At 47.3% G+C, this 14,532-nt stretch overlaps 1 protein-coding gene across 2 annotated transcripts in view; it reads left to right on the forward strand.

The window, feature by feature from the left end:
• The window catches only part of LOC119965125 (alpha-1B adrenergic receptor-like), a 66,496-nt gene that overhangs the window by 37,365 nt on the left and 14,599 nt on the right, over positions 1 to 14,532 (forward strand). The window contains exon 2 of one of the 2 annotated variants that reach the window (XM_038795456.1): positions 945 to 1,518. The exons of the other annotated variant lie outside the window; for it this stretch is intronic. Coding sequence (XP_038651384.1) covers positions 945 to 949 — 5 coding nt within the window. The 3' untranslated portion in view covers positions 950 to 1,518. Of the gene's footprint in view, positions 1 to 944; positions 1,519 to 14,532 lie in introns of those variants that run through there. 2 annotated transcript variants of the gene reach the window in all.

Here is a 14,532-nt window from a genome sequence, read left to right on the forward strand (position 1 = left end):
GGTATTATGTGGGTATTATGATTTTGGGTGGACAGCTCGATGACAGTTCCTGCTAATGTAGAAGGCAAGCGGGACCTAAAATCAGAACCCCACCCACCTTCGGAAAACAAACAACTAAATGGACATTAAAGCCATTTAAGACCTAATTGTCAGCAATTTAATGGGCCTCGGTCTATTTTACTGAAAGCGTATTGCCAAATAGGATTAGCATTTTCCAGCAGCTATGGGCAGAATTCTCTGCAACGGAGAGTTTCACAACGGCGTCGGAGGCCGCTCCTTGCCCCCTATTCCCCCCCCCCCCCCCCCGGGGGGGGGGGGGGGGGGGGGGGGGGCTAGGAGCGGCGTTTCATGGAACTCGGCCGCCGGGCCTTGACGCTGGCGTCAAGGCGGCGCGCCGATATGACGTGGCCGGCGGCGCCTTAGTGATGGCAACCGCGCATGCGCGGGTTGGAGACGCCGGCCCAACGATCGGTGGGCACCGATCGCGGGCCTGTCCCCTCCCGAGCACGACCGTGGTGCTCGATCCCCTCTCTGCCCTCCACAGGCCCCAAACTCACCTTTCGCGCTATGTTCACGCCGGCACGACCAGGTATGGTTGCCGCCGGCGTGAACAGGTCGGGAACGGCAGGCCGCTCGGCCCATCCGGGCCAGAGAATCGCGGGTCGCCGTGAAAAACGGCGACCCGCGATTCTCCGAGCGGCATGTTGCAAAACGCGACACACCATTTTGGGGGGGGGTGGGAGAATCGCGGGGGTGCCAGAGCGGCCATCCCGCGATTCTCCCACCCGGCCTGGGCAGCGGAGAATCACGCCCTCTGTGTGGGTTGCATAATACTTGTTGAAAAGGTCTGAAAACCAGGCTGATCTGAGAGGATGAATGTACCAGCTGAGTCTGCTGCTGAAGGTGAAAGTGTTAATCTGTTAAATTTTTCTGATGTGCAACAGGTTAAAACAAGCATGCAGAGGAGAATGAGTTGGCAGGGAACCTAGATATGGGAGTATCCTTGAGAGTGAAGACTCCATCAGGAAATCCAGAGGTCACTGTGCCCATTGACACTCTGGAGGATGGTCCTCCAGTGAGGAGCAAGTCAGGAGAAGGAGGTTCAAGGGGAGAGATGGCCAGCAGGAAGTGCACCATGCAAACTTGATGTGCGAAAAGCCCAGTAGACGAACACGGAGACCAAAAGCAGACTTAGAAGAAGAGTATACCCTATGGAAAAGGTGCACATGCAGAGGATGAATTATCTCTAACTTTCAGAGCACCAGTATCCTTGAACACTGTATCACTCCAGAAAGGTAGTGACGTCCCATTGCAACATGCTTGCTGGAGGGATCAGCTGTATTTATATGGGAGAGTAACTGATACCTGACACTCTCAAGGTGACCGTGGCCTTGAACTTTTATCTAGGCATCAGCCAGAGAACTTTGTGGTCTATTACAGACTGATGTTCACCACCTTCAGCACAGATGAGGTTAGTCAGACTGAGAAAACTAGAGAGTGCATTGTGGGTTTCTCAAAACTTCATGTTGGTAGAGACTGCACATATGTGGCCATCAAGACTACAAATGAGGGCAGCACGTTGACGCAGTGGGTTAGCCCTGCAGCCTCACGGTGCCGAGGTGCCAGGTTCGATCCCGGCTCTGGGTCACTGTCCGTGTGGAGTTTGCACATTCTCCTCGTGTTTGCGTCGGTTTCGTCCCCACAACCCAAAGATGTGCAGGCTCGGTGGATTGGCCACGCTAAATTGCCCCTTAATTGGAAAAAATTAATTGGGTAAAACTAAATTTAAAAATAAAGAAAAAAAAAGACTACAAATGGTCAGTCAGGGGCATTTACCAACCATAAAATATTTGTTCCCTGAGTGTCCAACTACTATGTGACCATCATGAAAGTATCATGCAAGTCTGTAGTGCTATCCTGGGAGTTGTGACAGCTCATACATCCTTAGGTATTCCCAAGTGCCACAGCTCATCTACCCAGCATAGCAATTGCAGTGATGAAATCTTGGAGATAAGGGTCATCGGCTGAAGAGATGGTTACGACACTTATGAGATTTCACCAACAGAGACCAACCTGCTTTGCTCAAAATTATATTCAGATGTCTAAATTAATAAGGTGGCGCATTGCAATGAGCCTCAGCTCAGTTCTCACTAATTGTTGTGGTCTGCACTCCCTTCAAAACCTGGTGCTTGAGAGAGGAGAGGCCCTGGCACAGGAGGATGGAATTGATTTGCCTACATCTGCTGATGACGAGCCTTGAGGAGGATTCAGATAACGATTAAGAGGAACCAGGTCAGCCAGTTACAGAACCTGAGCGACAACATTAAGTGGGTGCCAGAGAGATGCAGGAGACTCTCATAATGAGAAGCTTCACGCTTGAGTGTGGAAGAATTCATTGCCTTGCAGCCCACCGATCTGTTACTCCAAGTCGTTACACCTCGGCTGGTAAACATATGTCAATGGTAAGGCACACAGCAAAGACAACTGCCAGGATGCACATGACCAATAATTGTCCGGATTACAGTCTTTCAAGCCAACATGTAACCAGAAAACCCCTCACATTAAATACACCAATAATAAAGACATGTCCATGCTTACACTCAATCATTTAATAAAGATTATCAGTACAATCTCTCACATAGAAGCAAAGTAATAATGTGATGAGGGCATTCAGTCGAGCACATATCTCTGCTATGCTGTGTTAACTTAATGGGTTGTATTTTACGGCCCCCTCTGATTGTGTTTTCAGAAGTGGGGGGCATTTAAATATGATGGGTGGCTACCACACCCGCTCACCCCTGACTCAGTCCCAAGATTATGGGAGTAGTTAAGGCACCAACTAGCCAGCCCAACCTTGGGCCTACTGAGGCCCTCAATTAGCCAATTGATGTCTCCACTGCCATAATTCATTGGGCAATGGAAGGCAGGGAGAGTGGAAAGGTGTTGGTCACCGAAGTCGGTGAAGGATGAGAAGAAAGAGCATGGTAGCATGGTGGTTAGCATCAATGCTTCACAGCTCCAGGGTCCCAGGTTCGATTCCCGGCTGGGTCACTGTCTGTGCGGAGTCTGCACGTCCTCCCCGTGTGTGCGTGGGTTTCCTCCGGGTGCTCCGGTTTCCTCCCACAGTCCAAAGATGTGCGGGTTAGGTGGATTGGCCATGCTAAATTGCCCGTAGTGTCCTAAAAAGCAAGGTTAAGGGGGGGGGTTGTTGGGTTACGGGTATGGGGTGGATACGTGGGTTTGAGTAGGGTGATCATTGCTCGGCACAACATCGAGGGCCGAAGGGCCTGTTCTGTGCTGTACTGTTCTACTGTTCTATGTTCTAATACATCTTTGGTGGGGTGGGGGGTGAGTAGAGGGTGCATCCGTGCCCTCTGTGCATCAAGGGTGCCCCCTGCCCCTCCACCCCCCTCCCCCTCCATCCCAGATCATACTCACCCTATGTGTTTCCCTGCCAGGCTCCAAAACGTAAGCCCTCCCCCTGCCAGGGTCCCAGCAGAGTCTACCTCTGAATTCTGGTGCTGCTTCTGGGACTGAAGGAGCTGCTGGAGAATCGGATTTGCCAGCAGCTCTTGAAGGCGGGACTTCTTTCCACTGAGAGATGGGAGCCCCAGTTTCTGCTTGCTAAGGCCACCCACAGTGTAATATCATTGCGGCGCAGGCTTTTGTAAAGTCAATTGATTTGCGACTGACTTTTCTAATCCGGCGGTGAGCAATGTGCCGTGATTTCTGAAGTGACTGTAATCGCAGTGCCTTTGGTCTGCATGGACTTCTTTGCTGTTCATGCCAGGATGCACATACCCTCTGGAATCTTTGTCAGATGTTCATGGATCTCTAACCATATGTCCAGCAGCTGTCACCTTCCAGACGACTCCAGGTGCTCATCACCTGCCTGGGGTTCAGCATGTAGCTGGCCTCCACCACTCCTCCAAGTATCAGAGATCTGGACTATCTCAGCCTCCACTAGCTAGTATGGAGGTTGTGAAGTACTCTGACCAGTGTATGGTTCCTTTCAGCTGATATGTGCAGCTGAGGTGCGAGTATATGAAATGGTGGGAGGTCTGTCACAATGCCATGCGACCTCTGAGATGTCCTCCTCTTCCACAGGGGTCAATGACAATCTCTCAGATGGGTGGTTGCAGAGCAGATGGTTGACCTTTTGCGGAACAAATAAAGACTAGCAACAGTTGAATCTTCAAATACAATTATTTAAGAAATTGCCACTCATCAGAAACACGCCCTTGCATAGAATCCTTAAAACAGAGTCGCACCTCCCATCTTTCAATTGAGACATCCATGTTTCTCTCTCCTCCAATGCTGCAAGCTACAGCCTTGCACCACCTCACTGCTCCTGTCTCTTTCAGGAATGAGCTATTACCCCTCATATTCTCACCATCACCATCACCATCCCAATCCCCAGCACATACCACACCCGCATCTGACCCCCCCCCCTCACCTCAGGCTGAACTCCAGCCTCTTCACAGCCAACAGATCTGCAATGTTAGTGACCAGCCAGCTGCAGACTCTCCTCCTCCACTGGCATTATGACTGCTAGATTGGGCTCATCCCTAATTCTCCCAAGGGCATTAAGGGGCCTCTTCTCCTGCCAAGATAATGGAAGATTGTTAGGTCTCATTTCTGGAAAGATCAAGCCTTTATGTTTGAGCCCACCATGTAAACTACCTGACAGTACCACGTACCAATGCTCTTTTTGACCCTTTCTTAAGCCCCCAGCATCATGTATGTTGGCATGGTTGCTGGCTTTCATATTCTAGCCACAGCCCAAACATTAGTCTATTCCTACTTGCCATGTAAAACACACTCACATCCTCCTTTTGTTGTGCACACACTTCAGCGGAAAGGTTTGCAAGATAGAAAAAAATCATTCAGCCTCTTGAGGTGCTGCAACCATGCCCCCCAAATGACCCCATGGCTGTTGACCTTCTCTGCCACTTCCAGCCAAAATTACTTCCTCTGATGGAGAAGTCTCCTCTTCCCATCTTGAGGTATTTGAACCTGCCACTGTTCATTCAGGAGGGGGAAAAACGGAAAGTCATCATCAAACTGTGGGGCAATTCAAGCCTTTGATTCCCCCATTGTGACTGGCAGACACATGGAGGGGAATGAGCCGTTCCTTTCAGCTGTGTTGGTGCTCGGGATGAAATTTCTTCATTGGCAACAGGGTTGGCAGAGATAAAAATGTCACAAGAGCCTCCAAGATGACAACAGCTGCTCTACCGTGGTGCTTTTCCACTGCTTAATTCTCAACTATAATTTTTTCTGCTCTCCCAAAGGTGGATGCCTCTCCCAAGAGCCAAGGGCCTTTTAATTTGAAAATTGGAACTGTCCTCCAGTTCACAGCTTGACCCCTCTCCAGCAGGACGCCCCACCTTAAGCCTGTGATTTTCTGCAAAGCCCCACAGTCGGCTACTAATTGGTCAGCATTCCCCCAGGCCAGCTGTTTTATTGAACCAGAATTACTGAGGGGGTTGGGAACAAACAGAGCACAAGCTTCACCTTCTGCCTCCCCAACCCACCAGGAAGTGTTAAATCCAGCCTTACGATTCGATACATTCTATATTTTGTTTTGTTCTTGGGATATATGTGACATGTCCCTAAAACATGAAAGAAATCATAAACTATGTAAATCAATTTTTATTCTGTTTTGCTTATTTAAAAATTAGCTTTGCTGAAGCAAATGGTGGCTGTCACAAGTCACCTGATAATCTGGAATTGTAAGGTGACCAAAAAGACCTTATATGATTGTACTGGAAATAAACCCTGACATGTTGCTCATAGAATCGCACATCTGGGACTGTCAGGATCCATGTCAAAAAGGAGCTATTGAATCAAAATTTAAGTTATTTGCATTGTTATAAACTTATCCCTCTAGCAGAGACTAAGGGTCAACCAAGACAAAAGCTGCTGAGAATAGGGTCATTAACATGTGTAATGACTCGTTCAGAGGCTAATTACTGGGACATTTTAAGCCATTAAACGAAATCCAGGTCTAGACACCAGAAAGCATCTATTTATGAAGTTATTGTGGAGAAAGGAGTGACTCTAGTGATTTGATTTTCAATGCTCAATGTTCAGTTGGGAACTCAGAAATAAGCCATCTGTTAACTATTTCCAACCTGCAAGACCAACAGTAAGACTCCAGGCTGACTCAGCAGCCTGCACCAAGTCTCATTCCTCAAAATCTATTCATCTGGAATCCTCAGACCATCAGCTGTCAAGCAGACCAAGTCGTTGCAGAAGCAATCTCATCTTGCTGTAACACAATTCACTTGAAAGGGATTCTACACTACTGTTTTCTGCCAGGAACCCACCAAAACTACAACTTCTCCAGGAAGGAATCCTCCTGTGGACTTTGACCTCATGGACTCTGGAAATCACATGAACTGTTATCCATTTCTGTGACCATTTACTGTTAATTTGTTCATAGTTTTAAAACTCCCCTTCCTATCCCCTTACTGTATATTTGTGAGTGTGTGTGTGATCATTCCCTTGGGTTTGAATGTGAGAATAAACTAACCTTTTGATTTAATCATAAAGACAGTTTGCTGTGAGTCATTTTAAAAATTGGATTTCACAAACTGAGGGTTTGGGGAAACACAACACTGTTTAAACAATCAAAAGCACCCCTGTTTACAGACAGCCGGCAAGAGGATAAGTGAATGCAGTTGTGCCTCTCTCTCTGTCAATAATCTATGCAATGAAGCATTTATTGCCTTCTCTAGTTTTCCTGGAAGAATTGATGGTGGAATGTTTTGAACTTTTGCATTCCTTCTGATTATGTTGCTTCTACCATCATATCAGATTGAGAATCCATTGATTTTCATGAGCCTTTTAAGATGAGGCTTCAAATGAAACTTATGGGAAAGATCATTTCACATGAGATTAAGGGCAGTGTAGTCAGCTGGATAGAGAGATGGATGGAGGACAGAGAGCAAAGGATAAGGTTAACTGAAAGTTTTTCAAATTGGAAAGGTCACAGGGTTTTTGTTGGGGCCATTCTTACTTACAATATACATAAATTATCTGGACTAAGCAATTGAAGGAACAAAAGGATATTCCAAAGAAATGGCATATTGGACAAGTTTGCTCTGCTTCTCTCCCTCTACCAATGCTGCCAGACCTGTTGAGTTTTTTTCTGTTTTTTATGAGGGAACAATAATGAAGCGTGGTTCTCGCATCAACTTGAAAGCAAATTCTGATCGGCATTGAGGGCAAAGATAGTTAGTGGAATGAGTGCTAACCCAGTCAATATAGAAAAACTGAATGAATGCACTTGGTGCGAAATTACAATGCCATTCAAATTTCACTCACTGATCTTAGAAATACGTGGACGATTCTTTCATTGCTTTAATGAATGGACACTTTCTGGATTGTCGTTCTCAGAGAAGGGTCTGTAGAATTAGCATGTGTGTGAAGCGAAGCATTCCCTTGGTATTGCACTGTAAAATCAGTACAGATTATATACTGAAGATTGGACGGGGGCTTGAACCCATGATCAACTAATGCACAGGCAAGAATGATACGACTGAGTCAATTAACACCTTTGTTGCAGGATGCCAAATCGAGAGAAAGGTAAATTTAATTCTACCCTAAAATTCATTTATCTGTATATTGTTACCTTAAGCTACCTAACAGTTTTACTTTTTTCAGCATAGAAAGATATTGCATCTTTTCATGTAAACATTTTTAATTTGTCACATTACATTTATAAATGGGAATTTCTGTTTGGTGCCTTTTTACCCTTTATTTGAACCATAAGCTGTTTTTTATATTGACCAAATGACCACACAACCAGTATGTTAGCTCAAAAACACAGTTTATTAATAACATAAGAGTTGTATCTCTATGCAATAATACACGCGGCTCCGTGCTAAACTACACCTAACGACTCAGATGACCTTTACTTAACTTTGAGTGACCGGCACTGTGCGAGATAAGGCCTTTATCCGGGTCCATGTGGTCGGTTGGAAGTTGTTGGGTTCATCTCAGCTGGGCTCATCCTTCAGGAATGGTCGCGGGTCCTTGAACTTGGTTGTTCTGCTACAGTTGGTCGGGCACAGGCCAGTCCCAAAAGAGACCGATCGTTAGTGCACAAGGTTTTTTATCCTTCGTCTCTTTCACGCCCTTTTGGGCAGTCCTTACTCCAGGTCCAATGGATCGATAGGGTTTCGATCACCCTCATCGATCTTAGCCAATTAGGGGGCAGACACCTCGATGGCTGGGCGGATCCTGGGTATCATTGTCCCAGGCACGGAGGACTTTCCAAATAAGGGGTTGGTGCCGGTTAGTCTGCTATCATTGATGGTCCTTCATGCGAATGCTTTTGTCTTGGGGAAAATGGTAATTGATTCTTAATGGATGCAAGTTTCAGTCAAGTCTGGTTTCTTTGCACAATACACAGAGGCTGTGTACCTGTCTGTCTCCCAAATTGACCACAATTCCCATGATCCTTTGCAGGTGGCCATTTTTACATGGCTACATTTTGGATTACAATATGAAGAATATAAAATAGAATTAGAGGCATGTACAAATCATTGCTTTCTTATCTCATGTTCCAGCTATTTTTTCCCCTCTTGTTAGGTTAATTCATCCCCACACACCGGTCCCTTGCTGAGGAGGCTCAATCGTCCTCAATTGAGTTTTGACTTGTAAATGGTAGTGACTCCAGTAACACTGGTATTCAAACTGAGATTGGGAAGTTCCTGTATTAACAATCTTGCAAAGTTTAATGTCCAGACCTCAAAGAGGGTTGAGGGGAGATTTACTCAGTGGATACTAAAGCTGAGGGATGCTTTAATTATGTGGAAGGACTGGAGACGCTGGGATTATTCTCCATGTTTGAATAGTTAAGAAGCGATTTAATGGACATGTTCAAAAATTATAAAGTTTTGAATTGTTTCGATGAAATAGATAGGGAGGAACTGTTTTGTTGGTAGGAGAAACAATGGGCCCTGAATCTTTTGGCCATGCCACTGCAAGATCACCACTGACGGGATGGGGATCATGTAAAGTTCCGTTGGCCTCGGGCAGGAATTTGCGATCACCGGGCAAGGCCAAGTGATCCCGCCCAAAAACTAGAAGGCACAGGTTTAAAATAGTTGGTAAAAGAAGAGGTAAGGTGAGGAGATTTGTTTTGACACAGTGGCTAAAATCTTGTGCTCACGTTAATAGCAAACTTGGAGGCAAGAAGGGCAACTAATTTGGCAGGTTGGTGTCGCAGCAGAAACATGCCGGCTTCCCGTCTGTGCCAGAATTAAGTTTTGAGCAGCAAGGCCCATGATCAAACCTCCTGCTCTGCCACCACTTGAGGCCTTTAGGTTGCCACGCAGTGACCTCTTAAGGGCCTCATTTTGCTGCTGCTGATATTATACTAGCTGTAGGTGAGCTTGTCGCCATGCGGCGTGCACCACATGCACATAAAACTGTGCAGCCAGCTTGTCATCTCTGGGGTGGGGATGGGACCCCTCGATTAAAGGCACTCAGTGCCTGATGGAGGGATTGGGCATCGGGAAGGGGGTGGCTTGCTAAGGCTAATTGTCACTCCGCATGGCCTTGCTGCCACCTCCCTGAACCCCTGTCCCCGCAATCGCCACCGTACAACGTGCCCGACCCCCCCCCCCCCCCCCCCAAATCCCTCCCTCCCCTGATTGACTAGCAGCTCTCTGTAGGTGAGACTTCCCCACCACCTCCACCAGGGTCCTGATCCCAGGGGAGGTCTGCCACTGGCATTGCCACTGCCTAATTGGTGTGTGGTTCAGAATGCTTTCTCAAAAGGAGGCAGCGTGGGTCTCTCAATGACACTCACCTAGCAGGTGAGACCTCAACACTTCAACAAGATTCCGCCCCGCAGAAAGAACTGTGTAAAGATAAGCATGATGGGCTGACTAACCTCCTTCCGTGCTGAAAAATTCAATAACTTTATGATTATTCCTCAAAGAGTCTCATGTTTGGTTCATATTGTGTCAATAAACCAGACCTGAAAATGCTGAATAATTTTGTGGCAAATGGATGCTGCCATTTTAATCTATCATCAAAGCACATGCTAATAGAACAAGTTTAAAATCAATAGCTGAGATCAACCCTAATTCAAACAAAAGCATTCTAAGTTTCATTGAGCAATCCCAAGTTGTTAAGACATGAAGTGAGAATATGAGGCAGGAATGTAAATAGCTCCACGCTGCCTACGGTACAGATTACTGTAATTTAAAATAAGCAGCGTCTAACACTTTAAGTACTTTAACCTAAAAATCAATGCTAACTTTATAACTAAGCTAATGAAATCAGAAAGGAGAAAAAAAATCCAATTATTTCATGGCTGAGCACATTTAGTGTTCCCCCTTCGAATGAAGATGCTTCCCAACACATCTCATACATGTAGTCCATTTGTGTATGAAGTGTATTGTTTTGCTGTCAGTTGTGTGATATCTACCAATTCTCACTATATTATTTAACAAATTCTAACATAGAATATTAGAGAAAAAATTGACATAGTTTCAGTCATATTCTGTTTATTTTCCCACTGATGAAAATGTAATGTCTTCCCCTTCCCCCACTCCCATCCCAGAGCTGGATCTTTGCACTGAGGATGATTTCTGCTGTCTTCAAGCTCCCAACAGTAATAAGGCACGATCCAATGACCATGCTGTCCACAAAAAGCAGATCGCCGCAGCTTAGCGAGGCCGATAGAAGCCGGGAGACCCTTCTCCCGGGATCTACCCGGCTCGCACCGCCTCCCGAGATCCAACGCGATCTCGCGGGATGTTGCAATGTAAATCCTGGCCATTGTGGGCGGTATCACTTTTTGGCAAATCTGCACATCAGAATGAGACAGCTGGGGCGGGATTCTCCGACCCCGCGCCGCGTGAATTGTGCCACGCCGCTCCGATGCCGGCACGCGATTCTCCGTAGAGCGGAGAATCGGTGCCATCGGTGTGGTTCATGGTTGGCGCGGTGCCGGTCGCAGGCCGCTCTCCTGCCCGGATGGGCCGAGCAGCCGTAAGAAAAGAGCCAAGTCCCACCGGCGCCATTCTAACCTGCTCTGGGCCAGCGGGACCTCGGCCTGTAAGAGTCGGATGGCGGCCTATACGGTGGGGGAGGGGAGATCCAACCCTGAGGGGTCCTCCAATGTGGCCTGGCCCGTGATTGGGGCCCACCAATTGGCGGGCCGGCCTCTGTGGATGGGGACCTCCTTTCCTACCCGACGGCCCCTGTAGTCCTGCGCCATGTTGCGTCGGGTCCGGCGCGTTGAAGGAGGCCACTGCACATGCGCGTGTTGGCGCCGGTGCCACTGCGCATGTGCGGATCCCGCGGCGCACAGTTCACGCCGGGATCTGCAGCTGGAGCGGCGCGAACCGCTCCAGCACCATGCTGGCCCTCTGGAGGGGCCAGAATTAGTCATGGGAGCGGCTCATTCACGCATCGTAAAACGCGACAGCGTTTACGACGGCGTGGACACTCTGCCGCGGGATTAGAGAATCCCGCCCCTGGTCTCACTCTAATATACTGAATGCCAAGGTATCTGAGGCATTGGGATTCATCCGCTTTGCCTCGGAGACCTCAGGTGAGTGCTGTTGAGCACTGGTCCCCACAACGGGGACCGACAGAACTGCATTCGTGGGGGTCTCCCAGAAGATCGGAGGCCCCCAGCTGCATGCCCTTTGGGCAGGGTAGCACCCTGACACTGCTGGTGCCTAGGTGACAAGGTATTGCCAGATGGCATGGGCACTGCCAGGTTGTCATTGCCAAGGTGCCAGGCTGGCATTTTCTGCCCATGTGCAATCAGGCCGGGGTTGCGGCGGGGGGGGGGACGCTCCCACAGTGTGTTTGAACTGGAAGGTATCATTGACTGCTTCAGCGACCTCGGAGATCGGGTGCCATTTTTAAATGGCATCCCGATCGTGTATAAATCGGGGCAATGTTCGGACTTGACCACGCATGCCACACTGAGGCCCATTAAACAACGCATTATGTTTCTCGGTGTGGTGAATGTATTACACTAATAATCCACCAGTGTATTTGTATCTGTGCTGTTGTACTTGTATTTGTATCTGTGCTATGCTGTTGGCCTTGGGGGCTTCTCCTATGGGCCATTGTATGGCATTATCCATAGGGGAACATGTTGGGACATGTATGGGCTCCGCCCACGGCTCCTCCCCTTGAAGGGAGGTATAAAGAGCAGTCGACCTGTAGGCAGTTCTCAGCATTGGTTCAGTCGCAGGCAGGCACTGTTCTAAGTTGATTAAAGCCACGGTTTACTTCTACTCATGTCTCGAGTGAATTGATGGTCGCATCACGCGCCGCTGTGTGCACCAGGAAACACGTGGCTAAACACACACGCTATGGGACTTTGTTCTCATTTAGTTGAATCGAGCCCATGAAGTTGCATATATTCTCTATTTCTATAGCTATAAAAATAAATGGTTTAAACTTTTTATTTCTAACTTCAAATGCAAAAAATAACAAATACCATAGATTGGGGCATATAAGTCAACCCAGTACGTAAAACAACATCATTTTTCGGCATGTTTTTGTATTTATTTCAGGTATAAATCGACTCCCTGTCCAACACTGCATGCTGTACTCACATTAGAAGTCAGCCTCAATTTTTCACCTGACAAATGGGATAACTGGGTAGAAGGTATCAAGTAGGTGAAACAGGCAGTGTTGAGAAAATGCATGGAAGTTTAAAACACGCCCACAGAGCAGACCCTACCTGGCAAATGGCAGAGATGGTGACCACCCACAGCTACGTTGGCAGTTAGTTTTGATACTCAGCATATATGTCGACCCCGTTTTTTGGAGGAGATCTTTTTCCAGCTTCAAAGGTTGGCTTAGAAACTGACATCTCTGGTAGTTTGGCTTATTATAGAGAAATACAGCACAGAACAGGCCCTTCGGCCCACGATGTTGTGCCGAACTTTTGTCCTAGGTTAGTCATAGAATTTTGGACACTAAGGGCAATTTAGCATGGCCAATCCACCCAACCTGCACATCTTTAGACTGTGGGAGGAAACCGGAGCACCCGGAGGAAACCCACGCACACACGGGGAGGATGTGCAGACTCCACACAGACGGTGACCCAAGTCGAAATTGAACTTGGGACCCTGGAGCTGTGAAGCAATTGTGCTATCCACAATGCTACCGTGCTGCCCGTATGCTTCTTTTAGTATGTAATGTTCTCACTGAAAAATATATTCTGGCTCTATTCATAGCATTTGTATATGACTTTAAATGGCAATGTTTAACTTTGCCATTTTGCTATAGATGGCACGGGTAACAGAGCTGTAGGCATTATTCATTGGACTAGAGTTGCTCAGAGCTTTAGCTGTTAAAGCAACAGCACCCTCCACTGGAAATCAATATGCTTAACATTCACTTGAATTGACTGCAACAATTCCTCCTTTGAGCAAACGCTGTAATTGAGCACATGACACTGTGCAGTCTGTCCACAGATGACCATGTATTATAATTTATTACTGCAGTATTAGAAATGCCGGTGTATTAAGCCATGCAGAGGCTGAGCTGTAAATTATGCTTGCCCACTAATTTATCATTGCAGAAGATTTTATTTCCCCCCCCCCTCTATTTTTGGATGTATTATAGTCAATATTCAATGCTTTACCTGGATTTAAATTGGGTGAGGAGCAGAGATTATGACTGCATTGTTCAACAATTTCTCTTGTTCACTTATAGTGGGTTGCCTACGTGCCTTTGCACTGCTGTGTGTGGTATTATTTAGATATGTTGTTACTGTAAGCAGCTGCTCCACATTCCAACGGGACACTGCAACCAGCTGTTGGCAGAACACAAAACCTTTATTTGCAAACTCAAGGACAAATCAGTGGGCTCCACACAAAATCTAACATGCCTCAGTATGTTTCTTCAAAAATCAATGTACAGTATAAATGTCAGTTTCAAATGGTGATGTGTTGAGCTCGTCCATACTGCTCACACAAGCAGAAAGCAGACCTACTTGCCATTCTAGGCACAAGTAGAAGACAGAGGGGGGCAGGAGAAGCACTCCATATCTTGTTACATCCTGTATTAGTGTTGCATGTGTAGCATGAAAGTCAATGGGTTATATTAGCACTAATACCATCACATGACTTCCTACATCAAGCGCCATTATTACTGAATGGAAATTCTTTGAATTCAGTATTAGACCATAACCTTTGCTATAGAACTAAAAATTATTTTGCCTGTGACTGGATGTGGAATACAGACTGCTGGATTCTCCGTTTCAGGGACTATGTCCCCATACCATCGTGGCCTTTCATGCCAGAAAAACTGGCGTGGGCCGGGATTCTCCCCTGCCCGGCGGAGCGGGGGGTCCCGGCGTAGCAGAGTGGCGCCAACCACTCCGGCGTCTGCCATGCCGACTGGCGCCAAAACCGGCTCCAACGGCCTTTGACGCCCGCCGCCCTGCGTCGGGGCTGGCCGAAAGGCCTTCGCCGGTTCGCGCATGCGCCAGTGCGTCGGCGGCCGCTGATGTCACCACCGGCACATGCACAG

This window comes from Scyliorhinus canicula, chromosome 4 (genome assembly GCF_902713615.1).
Source record: "Scyliorhinus canicula chromosome 4, sScyCan1.1, whole genome shotgun sequence".
Lineage (NCBI taxonomy): Eukaryota > Metazoa > Chordata > Chondrichthyes > Carcharhiniformes > Scyliorhinidae > Scyliorhinus > Scyliorhinus canicula.